The sequence below is a fragment of the Haemaphysalis longicornis genome, unplaced genomic scaffold, assembly GCF_048455015.1.
Source record: "Haemaphysalis longicornis isolate Haplotype H1 unplaced genomic scaffold, Haemaphysalis longicornis Haplotype H1 scaffold_5, whole genome shotgun sequence".
Taxonomy (NCBI): Eukaryota; Metazoa; Arthropoda; class Arachnida; order Ixodida; family Ixodidae; genus Haemaphysalis; species Haemaphysalis longicornis.
In genome coordinates this window covers 124,859,732-124,875,514 of record NW_027526385.1, presented here as the reverse complement: position 1 = coordinate 124,875,514, position 15,783 = coordinate 124,859,732, and the positions used below count along the sequence as shown (strand labels likewise).

Below are 15,783 nucleotides of genomic sequence, written 5' to 3'. Positions count from 1 at the left end.
CGATTTGGTTGTGTGGTAACATGTAATTCGGATCTAGGCACTCTACTATGCGGGCGGTAATGAATTGTTCCATCTGTTTTCCAAGGAATGACGTGAGGGATATTGTTTAGGGATTTTCGGTTCTGACTGGCTTGCCAAGTTTGATAATTATCGTTATGTTAGCAAGCTTCCAGTCAGGGATAACTTCCACCTCCCACCACCACTTCTTGCCCTATGCTGTCAGCGTCGTAATCGCCGTCTTTTCGATATTTCGTAGTATCTTGGTGGATACCTTGTCTTCTCCAGGTGCGGTCATTTTTAGGAGTGTGCTGGTAGTGGCGTGTAACTCTTTAAATGTAAATTAGGCGTCTAGTATTTTCTTGCCCGCGCCTGTGTAACGTAGAGGTAGGGAGCGCGTGTTTTCATTTGGCATTACGTATAGCTAGCTCTCAGAGAATTTCTAGCTCCGAGCTATCGTAACCTTTTATAAGCTTCGTGATCTTCTTGGATTATTCTGTCCTAACGGCAAAACAAATAAATGCTCAATCCAAAACCCAGCAGGTGCCTAGCACTTCTCGACAAAACGGAGTAATACAGAGTTTAGTAGCAGCGTAAAGCTGACGTGACAGCTGCGGTGGCAGGGATTCAAAGAGTTCCCTTGCAAAAGCCCCTAATATCATGAGATTTCCTGTGGATCCACAGTGCAGCAAGATTGAACATAGACACAACCTAAGAAAAATTCTGCGCTATGAACAGGGCCCGCATGGTGCTCTAATCAAAGAGGTTCGTAACCACTATTTTTGGTAAAACCTAAAAGAAACACTCAAACCGAACGAAAGAGCTCCAAACGCACCTCTCGACCATCCATTCATGAGGGGGAAGTTTGGGGGCGTCACTAAACCTTTGCGTACATTCTGCACCGAGTCCGCACAGTGTTGTTAATAAAACACCGAGAAACTTGAATAATGACTCCGTCGTCATCATCATCATCATCATCACAGCCTATCTACGCCCACTGCAGGGCAAAGGCCTCTCCCATTATTCTCCAATTACCTCGGTCTTGTGCCAACTGTGACCAATTTATCCCCGCAAACTTCTTGATCTCATCTGCCCATCTAACTTTCTGCCGCCCCCTGCAACGCTTGCCTTCTCTAGGGATCCATTCTGTTACCCTTAAAGGAGTACTGACACGAAATTTCAAAGCTGAGATAACTATGTAAAACGCTTCCTTTTTATAAGGAGATATCTCCCAGCAAGTTTCAACAGCAACCGTTCAGCGAAACATATTTAAAATCCATTTTAATCTTCGCCCGCACGAGAAAGGCCAGAGCGGGTCGACGTGACATAATCTGCTACGTGCCCCAAACTGTCGACGTCGGGGCTCCCGTGACGAAGCCGACGCGCCGGCTGTGGTTGGCGCGCGCTGCTCGGGCGTGTGTACACGTCATGGTTTTGGGACTGACGTCATGCTGCCCGGGCCTGTGGGGACGGCGAAGACCTCGGCTGGTCTGGGCGCGCGCGTGCGCTCGCTCGCGCGTGCTTCCAGAGAGGCAGCGATACGGCAAGAATGGTGACGCCATGTGATACATGCTGTCATGGCGGTCGCTCGGCGTTTTTTTGTCGAAACCGAAACTGGCACGAATAAACGACGCCGTAAATGAATGTTTACGCTGCGCTCGACCGTCTAATCTGTCATTCTATGATTAGTGGGCTGGTAGGCACGCATAGCAGCGAAAAAAACGTAACATAAAAATTTCGTGTCAGTATTCCTTTAATGACCAGCGGTTATCTTGCCTTCGCATTACGTGCCCTGCCCACGTCCATTTCTTCTTCTTAATTTCTACTAATATGTCTAAAACACCAGTTTGCTCCCTGAGCCATTCCGCTCTCTTCTTGTCCCTTAATGTTACACCTATCATTTTCCGCTCCATTGCCCGCTGAGTCGTTCTCAATTTAAGTTGAACCCTCTTAGTGAGCCTCCAAGTTTCTGCCCCGTAGGTGAGTACCGGTAAGATGCAGCTGTCATACACTTCCTTCTTCAGCGACAATGGTAGGCAGCTATACATTATCTGAGAATGTCTGCCTTATGCACCCCACCCCATTCTTATGCTTCTAATTATCTCTGCCTCATGGTTGGGATCTGGGGTCACAACTTGGCCTGAGTAGATATATTCGCTTACCACTTCCACTGCCTCGCCACCTATCTCAAACCGCTGTGCTGTCCCGAGGTTATTGATCATTACTTTAGTTTTCTGCATATTAATTTTCAGGCTCACGGTTCTACTCTGTTCGCCAGTGCGGAAAGCATGCTTTGCAATTCGTCCCCCGAGTTACTTAGCAAGGCAACATCATCAGCAAATCTGAGGTTGCTGAGGTATTCTCCATTAACCCTTACTCTCACCTGTTCCCAATCGAACGTTCTGAATACTTCTTGTAAACATGCTGTGAATAGCATTGGAGAGATTGTGTCTCCTTGTCTGACACCCTTCCTTATAGGTATTTTACTTCTCTCCCTATGAAGGATGATGGTAGCTGTAGACCCATTGCAGATAATCTCTAGTATTCTTACATAATGCTGATCTACCCCCTGGTTCCGTAATGCCTGAATGACTGCGACGGTTTCGACCGAGTCAAATGCTTTCTCATAATCTATGAAGGCTATATATAGGGGTTCAGTATACTCAGCTCACTTCTCTATCACCTGATTGATCGTGTCAATATGGTCCATTGTTGAATAACCCTTACGGAACCCTGCTTGTTCTTTAGGCTGACTGAAATCCAACGTTGCAGAAATTCGGTTAGCGATTACCTTGGTAAGTATCTTCTAGACGACTGACAGTAAGCTGATCGGCCTGTAATTTTTAAAGTTCTTCATGTCGCCTTTCTTAGGAATTAGGATGATGTTCGCGCTCTTCCAAGATTCCGGTACCATTGCGGTCATTGGGCATTGCGTATACAGGTTTGCCAGTTTTTCAAGTACAATTTCTCCGCCATCCTTCAAGAGGTCTGCTGTTATCTGATCCTCACCAGGTGCTTTGCCCCCTTTCATTTCTTTCAAAGCCTTCCTTACTTTTTCGGTCGTTACTGGTGGGATGTCTATCTCCTCTGAACTACTGTCTCGTTCGGCATTATCCTGGATGTCCCGGCTACTGTACAGATTCCTATAGAACTCCTCGGCAACTGTGACTATTTTATCCCTATTTGTGATTACATTGCCTTGCTTATCCTTAAGTGCATACATCTGATTTTTCCCCGCGCCAAGACGTCTCTTCACTGCTTTCAGGCTACCCCTGTTTTTTACAGCGTATTCGATCCTCTCCCTATTATACTTCCATATGTCAGCTGTCTTACGCTTGTTGATTAACTTCGAGAGCTCCGCTAGTTCTATTCTGTCAGCTGCGGTAGAGATTGTCATGGTTTGCCGTTCCCAATGACTTCGTCATACCACTCACCAAGTCCATCAACCAATTTTGGAAATAGGGCTACATTTCTGGAAACCACCAAGGCCTTTATGACTTGTAAACTGTGCAAATGTACACTGAGGCAACCTACGACTCATGCAGCTTATATCTTGGTAGGGTAAAATAGTGAAGCACATACTTTTGAACAGGCTTGAGATGTTCATTATATGTCAAGGGGCTCTTTTCACATACCATTCTAAGATTTTGGCCCGAGCTATTCTCTCAGGATGTTTGGTGAAGCTCAAACATCAGCTTATAGACCGACGCGGCCGGTATTCCTGAGAAGCTTAAGGTATACTGGAGTTGGATTTGGCTAAAGCATTTGAGTGTAAACAGAAAAACCCGGAGTGGGTTGCAGAACTTGCACCTACGTGAAAGACTTCTTAGCTAATCGGACGGCAAACCTAACAGTTGTGGGCGTCGAGTCGGATGTCTTGGAGTTGGGCAGCAGGGCACTCGTACTCCTCGGTACTTTCGCCCGTAGAGTTTCATACCAATAACTTATAGAGGAAAGCTGGCGCTGCTATCGCGGACAGTCATTTGCTCCGCCATTACAACCAACGACGTTCCTCGCATACTTGACTTGGCTAGCCACAAGGCTTCTTTTTTTCTCGAAGCCAAATTGGTCAAAAAATGTTACATTTTTCGTTCATCTTGAATGAATGTTCAAAATTATCCTTGGTAAATATTTCTTGTTTGGAGCGGCAATATTATGATAACCCAAAATATTTAATTAACCTTCAACAGTAAAATTCCTGCCTTTTGCAGCCAGAGGCCAATTTTAGCCTGTTAATGAGCCATACCAAGGGAGTGTAGACGGTGTCATCAAGATGCATGACGGAACGCTTGCTGAAGAGCGGCTCCCCAAGACAGTGGCGCCAGATTTCCCTATAATAAATATTAGTACTAAGATCTATGCTATGGTCCTTTCTTTTCAAGGTGGCCCCGGTTGTCCTCCCCGAAATACTATGAAACATGAATGGCCCACACCCTAATCTGTACACGGACGGCGTTACCCTCTGTGTTGGGGTTGCCACCTACGGACACGTAGAAAACGTATTGGACAGAGGCAAATGCACCTTTTAAGCTTATGTCGAACCACGTAATTTAGGTGGCTGTCCTCAAATGACAGGGCTGCTGCTCTATCAACCGGTCAACCGACCCGGAGGGGATGCAGCTTGACTGCTTTAGGCCCGGGCAATCAAACTACACCGGGGAAAGCAGCTCATCGTGACAGTTTGCTGCATCGTGGTCCTTGGTGTCTGAATTCAGTCTAGCTAATGTAACATCAAAACCATGCGGTCGCTAAAAGAGGGTCTATGAGGCCACCCGACACCTCTCACGGAATCCAAACTGGCTCCACTGGATGAAGGAAAGCAACCAGTCAAGCTAGTCAAGATAGCCACCCTTAACCGCGCGGCCTATGTAGCACCGCTACAAAATCTCAAAACGGACGAAAAGAATAGTATAGACCCCACAGTTAGGTTCACCGTCAAACATAAAGTAGCGAAAGCGTCCTCGGGAACGAATAGCCGGTTCGTAGTAGTAGTAGGTATTGTTAACTAAGACGGAATTGGCCTTGCATTTGTTCCGCCGAGGCTTCATCATATTGTACCAGAAACGGAAAGCAGCCACTCAATGCTTAGTCCTTTAGACCGCATAAATCCTACCAGTAGGTGAGACAGGCCCTTTTGCACAGTATTTGGCACCGCCGTCCCCCGCCTCTACCCCCCCCCCCCCCCGCCTTCCCGGGAAAGTAATGATCCTGCTTTAAAATGCGGCACTGGTAGCTTCTACTGATCACGAAAGAGTTTCTTTGGATGCGGGTTGTGTTTCTGGGAAGTCACAATGTAATGATCACTATCACCAGGTATACCACAGAAACAGCCCAAAGCGAACGGGGCGAGGCTAATTTCGGGACCTGCACAGTACACTAAACAAGGTGATCGATGCTCAGCGCAATGCTCATTCGAAAGGCTCTCTAAGAACCTGTAAGGTTGGCGCAATGTGGATCACATTAACAGTAATCAAACACTCAAATCCGGAATCAATATGGACATCCCAATGGATATTACTACGAGTATCCATATACCGCCATTACCCAAGAATACAGTTCCCGTGCACAATGCTAAACTCCGACATACAAGAGCAAAAGCAGTGTAGAAACAATTAGACGCGACTGCGAATTTGGTCTACGTGTACACCCCGAAGTATGACGTTCGATGTATGATGCTGCTCAATGCGTGCTGTGAGTATACATGTCTATCAACGGAGGGAGTATGGTTAAAGAAAACGGCTGTATCTTTGGCTTTCGCAAAACTATCTAAAAAGATATTATATGTCACTTTGCCGCGGAAACAAGTCTATCATAACGCCCAGCTCCATTTGTCATGACCGGCTATTTTACAATGAATTGCAACATTACCTAATAACAATGTGCTCTCAATGTAGTGGGCGTCTATGGAGAGATATTGTTTCAGTAAACGGCTGTCACTCTTTTTTCGTTGAAGACATCTAAAAAAATTAAACCAGAATTATTTGCTAAGAAGACTTTAATATATCACCGTTTTTCGTATCGTTTTGTGTATTTAGATGTTCGCTGTGAAGTTTTAAATGTTGTGGTGTTCCCGTCCACCCAAAGAAAGCTCCGCTGGTCTCTGGTATTCAAAGTAGGGTAGGGGCTCTAAATATTTTTTTTCACCGCAGGCACACCTCCCATTGAGGAAGACAAAAAAATTGTTGAGGGGACGTACCCCTACAAGGTAGTGCGCCAAGATGGAAGTTTCTGCCTGGTTGTTCAGGACTACCGCTTCGGAAAATATCTCGGCTTTCTGGAGCTCGTGTTTGATAAGAATGGAGACGTTAAGCAGTGGTCGGGGAACCCAATTCTACTCAACCAAGACGTTCCAGAAGGTAAGTATTTGTTGTTTTCAGTCTTTTTCCCCGTGAAGTGGTTGTAGAAACATTTGACTGGCCAATCTATGCCACCAGTGTCTGTATTTAGCTTTAGAGTAACATTTCGCAAGTGGACTTGAACTTTGAGTAAGCTGAAACGGGCTTCCCTTGATGGAACATGCCATTCGGCTAAATGACTAACTCAGAGTTGACCGTGTTTCCGTCCCTCAAACCAGCGCGGCCGTGTTTCAGCTTTTGTGGCCTTCACTACCAGAAGCGTGGATTGGTAATAACCCCGTCCATGTCCTTACGCCACTCGCGACGCCTCCGGTTCACGCGTAAGGAGCCCAGGTGCTTTCGTTCGGAAACTCGTGGCACTTACCGCCGGCCTCATGTACTGCGACAAGATACGATGTGGTTTCATGGAAAACCAGTTTACGGTTGGCTTATACCGTAAAATGATATATAGGCTTGTGTGAATATGACGCTTTTCTATAGGAAAATCCACCATTACCAAGACGTGCTATTTCAAAGACATGAGATAGCATTGTCTTAGAGACGTGATGAGGCTACTTGCACGACGCCATTTCTTTTCTCCAGTGGCTCTAACTTGTTGCTCGGTACGGCACGTTAGGAAGTCACCGGTCGATTGTTGCAAACAGCAGTTGGCAGTGCATTGATGGAACAGTTGGTGATAGGAGACAACCGTTGGCAATAGAAATTAATTTTCCAAATATATGCCCCATTTTTCCAATGGAAGTCGGATTTAAAGTCCCGAGGTTTTCCAAAGCGACCCAAGCACAAATATTACGTTCGATGTGTCTGCCACTCGATCGAGCCAATACGAAGAAAATTAAAATAACTTACCAGCAAAAAATATATATATAGCAATGTCACTCCAAAACACTGAAGCAAAGAAAATTGGTCATACCTGTTCACTTTATGCAGCGCTAAAGAAACCTCAGGTGCGTTTAAGGGAGGATGCCAGTACACAACCAACAAATTGGAACTTGCTTTTTTGGAGAAATACACGTTTCATCAATCCCCACGATAGTAACTGAAAAAAAGTCATGCATGTAAAAGAGAGAAACAAAGTTGCGCACTTTTTCACCAGATAAATCAGGAGGGGTGCCCGCACGGGAAAATTAAAAATTGTACCGTGAAAAGATTAGATGGCAAGTGAAAGTGCCCGGGGCGTGATAGGGGTAGAGAGAACCACGCCTTGCGTTGCGAGAACGGTACACCATCATCGTCTGTCGAAGACTTGTGTGACGCAAAACGGAGACATGAGGCCGTTTTTTTTCGAAGGCCAGATGTCGTAAAACAAAACGCCGAATTCGGAGGACGAATGCCCTGCACTCCGATGTGACCAACGAATGGTCACAGCAGCCGACCGTAATTCCGGCGTCGCGGTTGGCCTCTCGCTCTCCTCTGTAGGAATCAGCGTGCTTATGATTCACGCTAATCGCTACGCCGCCGCCTAAACAAGGCAATGAACCCAACGCATTAGGGGTGCTCCGCGTACTAGAAAGCTTTCGGTGACAAGAAGCGGTTGCCAATGAAACAGGCACCTGAAAACGCCCCGTCGGAAAGAAATATCAGCGGAATCCCTCGTTCTATTCTTCGGCCTATCGCCCCAATTCTGGCGGTAACACCTGCCCCTTAACATAACACTAGCTTCGAGCGGTCATCATGAAATTTTTTTTCTTGGGGCCTGTGATTCGTACTCTGTAGCCATTTTTCTTTAACAATTCTGCCGCAAAAGGCTTACTTTATGTTACAGCATTGGGCTTAAGTTTGCACGTTGTGTCCTAATGAAACAACCGGCGTCCTCTCAGCGAGCATGTGGTTAATATGTTTGTCCGCAATCTGACTACTTGCCTGTGTCGTAGGCGCACTAACCAAGACAACAAGTATACCTTTTCATAAAACTTTCCGTCCACTCTCAAAAGACCAGCTGGTTTAAGCCGGTTGGGAAATATCCGTTTTTTTAGTGTCCACCATTACGCTTATGGTTAATGTCAAGGTATCTCAAACAAGGAGTGTTATTTATCCCTGTATATACTTAGCACCAATTATTTCTTGGGAAAGTTGATTTAAAAGTATTTATTTTCCTGCCACTGTTTTCGCTTATTGGCGTACAGAAATATGTAATTATCCTTAGCGTATTTATATTTTATAAATTTATTTACTTTAACATAAATATGTGCGAGCTTGACACACCGAAATAAGCATAAAATTTCTCCGTAAGAAGAGGCAGTTGCACTTGCACAGATTGAGAGGCTGGTTCTTAAAGGTATATTCGGAAGCGGACTGAGGCATACAGGCAGGAACCACAGATTCCTCCACTGCAGTTGGCATTTATATTTCGCAAAAAAAAGTACTCATGTCTACAACCAGATAAGGATTCATGTTCAATATGAAACGTAATGACGACAAATGTTTCTATTCATTTGCGATGCCCTTCTTCATCCTGTTGTGTACGTTATTTATATTTTACTTCAAGCTAGCATTTAGTTAATACACCTATTTAGGGATAAACTTTGAAATAGTTCAGTCCCACCAAACAAGGAAAGCAGGACCCAGACGTTCGACTCTCTTAAAGCATTAGAATGCACCATCTGAGCGAGGCAGTGCACGCAGCATCCTCTTTCTCCTCACAACCCCTTATCGCCCCCTGCCTGCGCACATCTATTTTTTATTTACAACCCACCCCCCTCCACGCCGGTAGCAAACGGTAAAAACTGGCGTTAGAGTTCAGCCTTTGTGTAGAGTGCCTTATCTTTGCCCAAGTTCTCAGACGGAGTTGAATGTTGCTAGAGTATTTGCTTCGGCAGGGGCACACCAGAAAACAGGTAGACCAGGGCAACGCGGGTAGCAGCTGACCTCGGTGGAAGCGCTGCCCTGTTCACGCGTAGTGACCAAGGCAGAGGGAGTTCCGAAGAGGAGCTCGGGCACTGGCGCCTATTTCTCCATGAACGGGAAGACTCTGACGAACGCCGAGAACACCGCTGGCGTCGACTTAGTTCACCCCAATGCGTTCAACGTCATCGCGGCTCAATGCCATAATTCTCGTCTAGCACATTTTCTCTTGACGACTGCGTAGACATGATCCGCGTTGCTTCAATATTGGCAGGCGTCTTCCGAAGCTCTACGGGAGACGAATTGGGACCACCGCAGTTGGTACTCCGGGAAGAACTTCGCTGAACCGGCACCATTGCTCGTTCTTCCGATGTGAATGCCTCCCGCGGCCTCGAAGTGGTCCGGTCCAGGTGTCGGGAGAAAAACCCTACGGGCGCCTTTTCTGCCTGTAACAAAACCTGGAGCTGAGATGCTGGGGTGGTTGAATTTGCAGTGTGGACACTTGGTAGCTTTACTTAGAACAACTGCGGCCTGAGTTATTCTGCAAGCTTTTTTATTTCCGAGAACTACCCTTGCGAAGATGCCATCTTTCTGCGCACTTGCACGCCTGCTTCCAGAACTGGTGCCCTGACTACTACGGCTGCTTCGGCGCCGCCTTCCGCTGTGCGGATAAAGGTTGGCTCGATGCTGGATGCGGTTTCGCATGCTCCTCTGTAACATGTCCGTCTTCGCCGATTTCGCTCCCCCGTGTGAAGTGATACTTGCCCTCATTTGAGGCCGGAGCCCCTCCGCTGTTACTAGTGGTGCACTCTGCAATTCCCCTTTTGAAACCCTGGAGCAAGATGTGGTCAACGATGAGGCAGTCCCTTCAGCCAATGCAGATTCCCTTCTCATAGACTTTTTCTTGCCTTTCAATTTTTTTGGCATTATGTCAAACCGAATACATAGAAACTGTAGGGTGCTGTAGGTCACGAGCAGGATACACAGCTGTATTTGCGTCAGGGTAATCCAGCCTGCTCGTTGCCCGGCCACCCACCATAACCGACTGAAGCCTAAGTTCGTAAACGTCCATGCTGGCATGCAGTCGAGGCTTGTTTTTCCGGGCGGAACCACTCATCCCATGCCTTCCATCATCACGTCGCACCGTAGTTGTGAAAGGTTGTCATTTCTTGCAACGTTGTCACGCCAGCGTTCCCAATGGACCCGGGACAAAGCGCTAGATTCGTCCCAAGTGTGGTCTCGGTAACACATGTGGGCACACCAAACAGTCCAGCTGAGGAGTGTTTCAATAGCTGTGAGGCACGGAGTAAGCCGTAAAATTACCCCGGACGAGATTCTCCAATAGTAGTCAAAACAGGATGACAGGATAGCACACCTACACAGCTCCAGTCAGGATGCTCATACGGTGGTGCGTTCGAACTGAGGCAAGAGAAGTGGCCGCGGTGAAAAGACCGCGGCCGTCCATGATTCTTAGCGCTTCATCGACGATTAGGAACCTCGTGGCTACGCGATGGTTGGCACCTACAGGGGGTCGATGTCATCTTGCTTGCCATCGTGTTGGCTCGATACAGTGACTGCCACACGATGACACTTCTTGGAACTGTTCTGAGATGATCCTTCCCGAAGGTATGTAGTTGGAGTTCTTCGACGCCTTCAAACGAGCAGCTCAGCGCACGTTATACGTCCCGCCAAACAAATTTCCGCTAGCTGCCACTGTCTAACAAGACCCTTACCCGCAGTTCACCCTTCGGCCCCATCGCCGGCGCCCGGCAGGTCCGTCACTAGAATGGAGTTGGCCGCGTGTCGCTGGTCGATGCTTAGGTAACTGAGGATGCCCAGTCGGAAGGCCTAGTCATGGCGGGAGCATCCCCTTGTTAGACGGGTTGGCGGGCTTGGCAGCGTGCTCTGGGTGTGCTCTGGTCATGTAACGCAGCGAATATGTCAGCGTAAATAGCGACTGCAACTTAATCTTTTAGTTTATTGCGGACACGTGCTACATGATTTAGCTTGCCGCACCGGAATTAATGTCTGCGGGCTTGCAATCGCAGTCACTTCTCTTTTGGTGGTATATTTGCGTTGAATGGCACGATCCTTCGGCCTCGTGCGGCACAAAGCGGTCCTGACGAGGAGGGGAAGAATCGGCAGGTAACGCTGAAGCCGGTGATGGACGAAATTCATCATGCGGAGCCTGCCGGTGAAAGGGGAGGGGGGGGCGAGTGTGGAGCGGGCTGGATAGCATCCAACCTGATGGCCGGTACTGTCCACGAGTCCTTCCTCCTGAATATCGACCTGCATTTTGAGAAACTTTGGGATTTTTCGTACTTGCTTTAAGTCTTTGGCGTGTCATTCGTTTCCTGTTCTTTCACCCATTGCGGGAAAAAAGAGCGATGTCGGGAGCAGCTTCTTGAAACGGACGCGATGTGCGCCGACAGCGCACCGGTCTGCTGCAACAATGAGAGTCTCTCGAGCGCGTTGATGCGAAAGTTGATTTTGTCAAACAAGTTCGTCGGCCTCTCACTGTATTCAGACATGTTAAGAGGCGTTATGGCGAGTGGGGCGCCCACATGGTACTCCAATGGCACGTCTGTGCGGCCACAACCGTCCTAACGGAACCTGACCGAGGAGTTATAGCCATCCTCAGCAAGGCCGGTGCCCTCGACCGTGGTCTTAGCTTTACCGGTCAAGTCGGAGCGCAGGTATTTGAACTTGTCTATTCTCGGCAAAAGTGGGCGCCTGTCGATTGTTGCGTCGAATTGCTCCCGAACTCCTTGCCTGTCGCGATGGTCCCCGAGAGTGTTCGGTCTGTAGCTTGGGAAGAGTGACTCAGGAAACTTGCACGGCGTCACTTTAGCGCCTATGATAGATATTCTCATTGAGCAGCTGCTAATATAGTTACTCCAGGTGGATTCCGTTTCACTGCAACTTCATAGAACGCAGACTTAAATGCACTATTCTACCTAGAAAGGATTTTGCTTCATTGCCGACTGTGTAAGACATTGTGGCGAAACATTCAAACACCTTTCAAGCACTTCGGATTGGAAGTGGTTCTGCCTAGCAGGACTCTGGTGCGAGTTAGTTTGTTCATGAGCAGTTGTACGTTCGAAAGGCTAGTTCATTTACCTGAATTCTCATTGCCATAGAAAAGCTTAAGTACTTGTTATTACCTGGCCATCTACAGTTCGTACAGAGGTGAATGCCGAAATTGCAACATAGTAAAATTTACATTTGGGCAGAATAAAAGAGAAATGGTAAGTTGCTATTATGCTATCTACCGGCACTATAAATCGATAACATTAACCGCACTGATTGCGACCCCAACACATGCGATTTAAAAATATACGCAAATAAACCTTCCATTCCTGCCCCGGTAAATTTTAAAAATGTAGTTTTATGTTAAACAGGAAAGCATATTTTATTCTAGTCGTTCTTTTTGTTCATGATTATTAACATCTTTCAGATCAAGATATGCTGAAGGCCCTCCAACCTTACAAGAAGATTGTGGACGAAGCAGTAAAGAAAGTCGTTGGGTCGTCAAAGGTGTTACTGGAGGCCAGCGAGAAACTCTGCCGCTACAAAGAATGCAACGCAGTCAATCTTATGGCGGATGCCTTCTTCGACTTCTACGCTAACAGGGAGAGCCCCGCCAAAGGATATTGGTCTATTGTCAACGCCGCCATCGTGAATGGAGGCATAGCACGAGACTCAATCCCACCAAAACGTGAGAAATGTTTTTCACAGACGCTCTTCACGTCAGGGCAATCAATGCGGGTGGTTTAGAAATTTTGCGATGTCGTAATATTACAGACCACTGACGAAACTCGCACCCGCGCGTAGTATATAAGGGCTAGTTATAAGAACAGCATGGGGCGCTATAAGTGCGGTATCGTTGGGCTGATATTTGTGTTACTCTTAAAGTGCAATATCTTCACATGCAGGTTTTCAGAACAGAAGAATGCTTCAGCTTTTCTCAAACTCAATTGTTAGATTACAGTCAGCCCCGCTTTTCACCTTTTATCCGGCCGTAAATACTCTTAAGGCCAAATATGCATACCGTCTTCAAACTGCGAAAATATGTTCTCACTGTTTATAATAAGTCCTGTATGTTTAGTCGCTAATAATATCATCGTGGGCTAGGCCGATACCGGTTTTTCGTGAACCTAGTTCGCTGCACCAACATCCAAATCATTTGAATAAGGGGTTGGAAAGAATAATCGCCCAAGAGATTCTTCCTCACAGAGCTAGGAGCCTAGTAGACTGAGTGCTATTCATGGGCTGTGTCCAGGCATAAAACATCCTAATGATCCGCTGACAAAGCCAAAGTCTCCCTTATATTTGCTACTGAATAATTTACAACTATAGGCAAAAATGTGACATTCAGAGATTCCCCAGCCCGTGCCAACTTCGCAAGTTGCGAAACAATTTACTAACTGTCACTTTTGTTTGGTCGCACTACAACTGTTAATACACTAGTAGGTATGTGGCGTGCTTTCTGTAATGCGTTTGCAAGGCTAAACAGCGTAAAGCGAGGCTCTTTACTGCCCGCTTTTGTACTTTGTACATAAGTGCACGCCCTCTTGGAATTCTGTAATTCGATTACTAAGTGATTTCCGTAAACAAAGCTATTGTGCAACTATAAGAGACAATTTCATTTTCATGCCCGGAAGGTTACCTGTAAACTTAACGTCACATCCATTTCTGGTGGGAGATTTGTAGATATACTTGCACGCTATTTTTGCTTACTGGACAGAAAAAAAGTGGTTGACGTTTACGATACTCCCAAACGCGAAATTTGAAAGCAGCGCGAACTCTGAGATCAGAGCAGAGCGAGAGCACCAAAGTCTGCTCGGTGACGGTGGATAGGTGTTGCTTCAGCGACGCGCACCTGGCTCGGGATACAGTTACTCTAAAAGCTTCGCAAGAGTAGCGCGTCTGTCGTTGTTGCTGCCGGTTTCCGGTGGCAGGAAAGTCCGCTACCAGTGCTGTGTTTCGAACGCCTGTTCTAGTTCTGCGCTGGTCAGTGTCAGGGGCTGCTCTGCAGTGGGGCCGGCGCAGCGTGACACACGCGCCTATTTGGCCCCGCTACTGAAAAAGCGGAGCGGCTCTCACACGCGTGCCGGGGTGCTTTCGCGTGAATTTGAAACTCCAGATGGCGGATGGACGCGCAATTATTCTCCCAGAGGGGAGCTATGTACTGGAACTCTATCTCGAGCACCTCGTTTAGCTGTAACGGCAGGCGAAGCAATTCCTTTGTATCAGGAAGTGAAATCGTTATCGGCGGATACATGATGGCGCGTGCTGCTCTGGCGTTTTCTCGTAGCATGTCGGTGCGGCGGAGCACGTCTCGTGTGGCAACCTCGGCGTACCGCCTTCTGCTCACACCATAGCCATTCCCCTCCTTGCTTTCCTCTTCGCTTGCTCGCCCGGTCCTCCCCATTCTTTCTATAACTACAACGCAGACGGTGAGGGGCACCTCGAAACCGCAAAAGCTCATCCTAAGCGCTCATCCTCAAAGCTGCGCTCTGAAGAGAACAAGCGACGCTGCCTCCAATCTGAAACACACGAGTATCGGCGTTGTGACTCTCGGCAAAGGCGCTTGAAGATCGAGAATTGTATCAATGTGACAGTAGTACCCTCGTGATAACAATGACAATAGCAATACGAAATCAAATTCGGGTATTCGCATTCTACTAGTGCCCGATAAAACCATCTGGGTTACTTGTGGCATGTTCGCTTTGCTAACATGAGAAACTCGCAGCGTGAAAACAACAGAGCGACCATTATTGACAAGACCAACGTCGCTATGCATGTGAATATGCGTCAGCAATAGAACAGAACTGACCCGATGCAATATGCACTTCCCCAAAAGTCCTTTAAGTGTCATTTTGGATGAAAGGCCTTAATAATGTTAAATGTTTGCGCATGATGCGTAAAGGTGGGTAAGTCTCGAAACTCCCTGATACAGGTCGTTTATGTAGTGCTTGCCTTATTACTTACAGATCTTTGAAACTCGCAGGTTTTGATTTATTTCTGCCTTCTCCATTGAAGTGCTTTTCCAGTCACTAAAACGCTGTAACTCAAACCCTGGCGATTGAATGCACTAATTCTGACACGAGGTCACGGGTTCGATTCCCGGCCGCGGCGGCCGCTTTTCTGATCTAGGCGAAAAGTAAAAACGCCCTTGTGTACGAGATATCGGCGCATGTTAAAGATCCCCAGGCGGTCCGAATTCATCCGGAGCCCTCCACTACGGCGCGCCTCGTCGCCTGCGTTGCGTGGGCGCGTTAAACCCAATCAATCACTCAATCAATCAATGATTGTATTTATTGAAAATGTTCAAATAAAACCGATAGATACATTACATTTGGTAAAACGAAAATGTATCGGCTATTCATTTCTGTGAAAGCGGTGGAATTTGAAATCATATTATAGAATATTTTTCCTTACGGCCGCAGCGTCCTCGCTGTCTCGACACCACCTATGCCGTTATTTTTCCGGCGCCGGCCGGTGGGCGCGACTTTGAGGCTTCTGCTCGTCGTCGCGGCCCCGTTCTACTTCCCGGGCCGTCGGATCAGGCCTACGGCGACGG

The 15,783-nt window shown here is 47.2% G+C and overlaps 1 protein-coding gene across 1 annotated transcript in view; it reads left to right on the top strand.

Moving 5' to 3' along the window:
* Nucleotides 1-15,783, top strand: part of LOC144138703 (protein 5NUC-like) — a 52,690-nt gene that overhangs the window by 20,275 nt on the left and 16,632 nt on the right. The window contains exons 5-6 of the mRNA XM_077671103.1: nucleotides 6,147-6,353; nucleotides 12,655-12,915. Coding sequence (XP_077527229.1) covers nucleotides 6,147-6,353; nucleotides 12,655-12,915 — 468 coding nt within the window. The remainder of the gene's footprint in view (nucleotides 1-6,146; nucleotides 6,354-12,654; nucleotides 12,916-15,783) is intronic.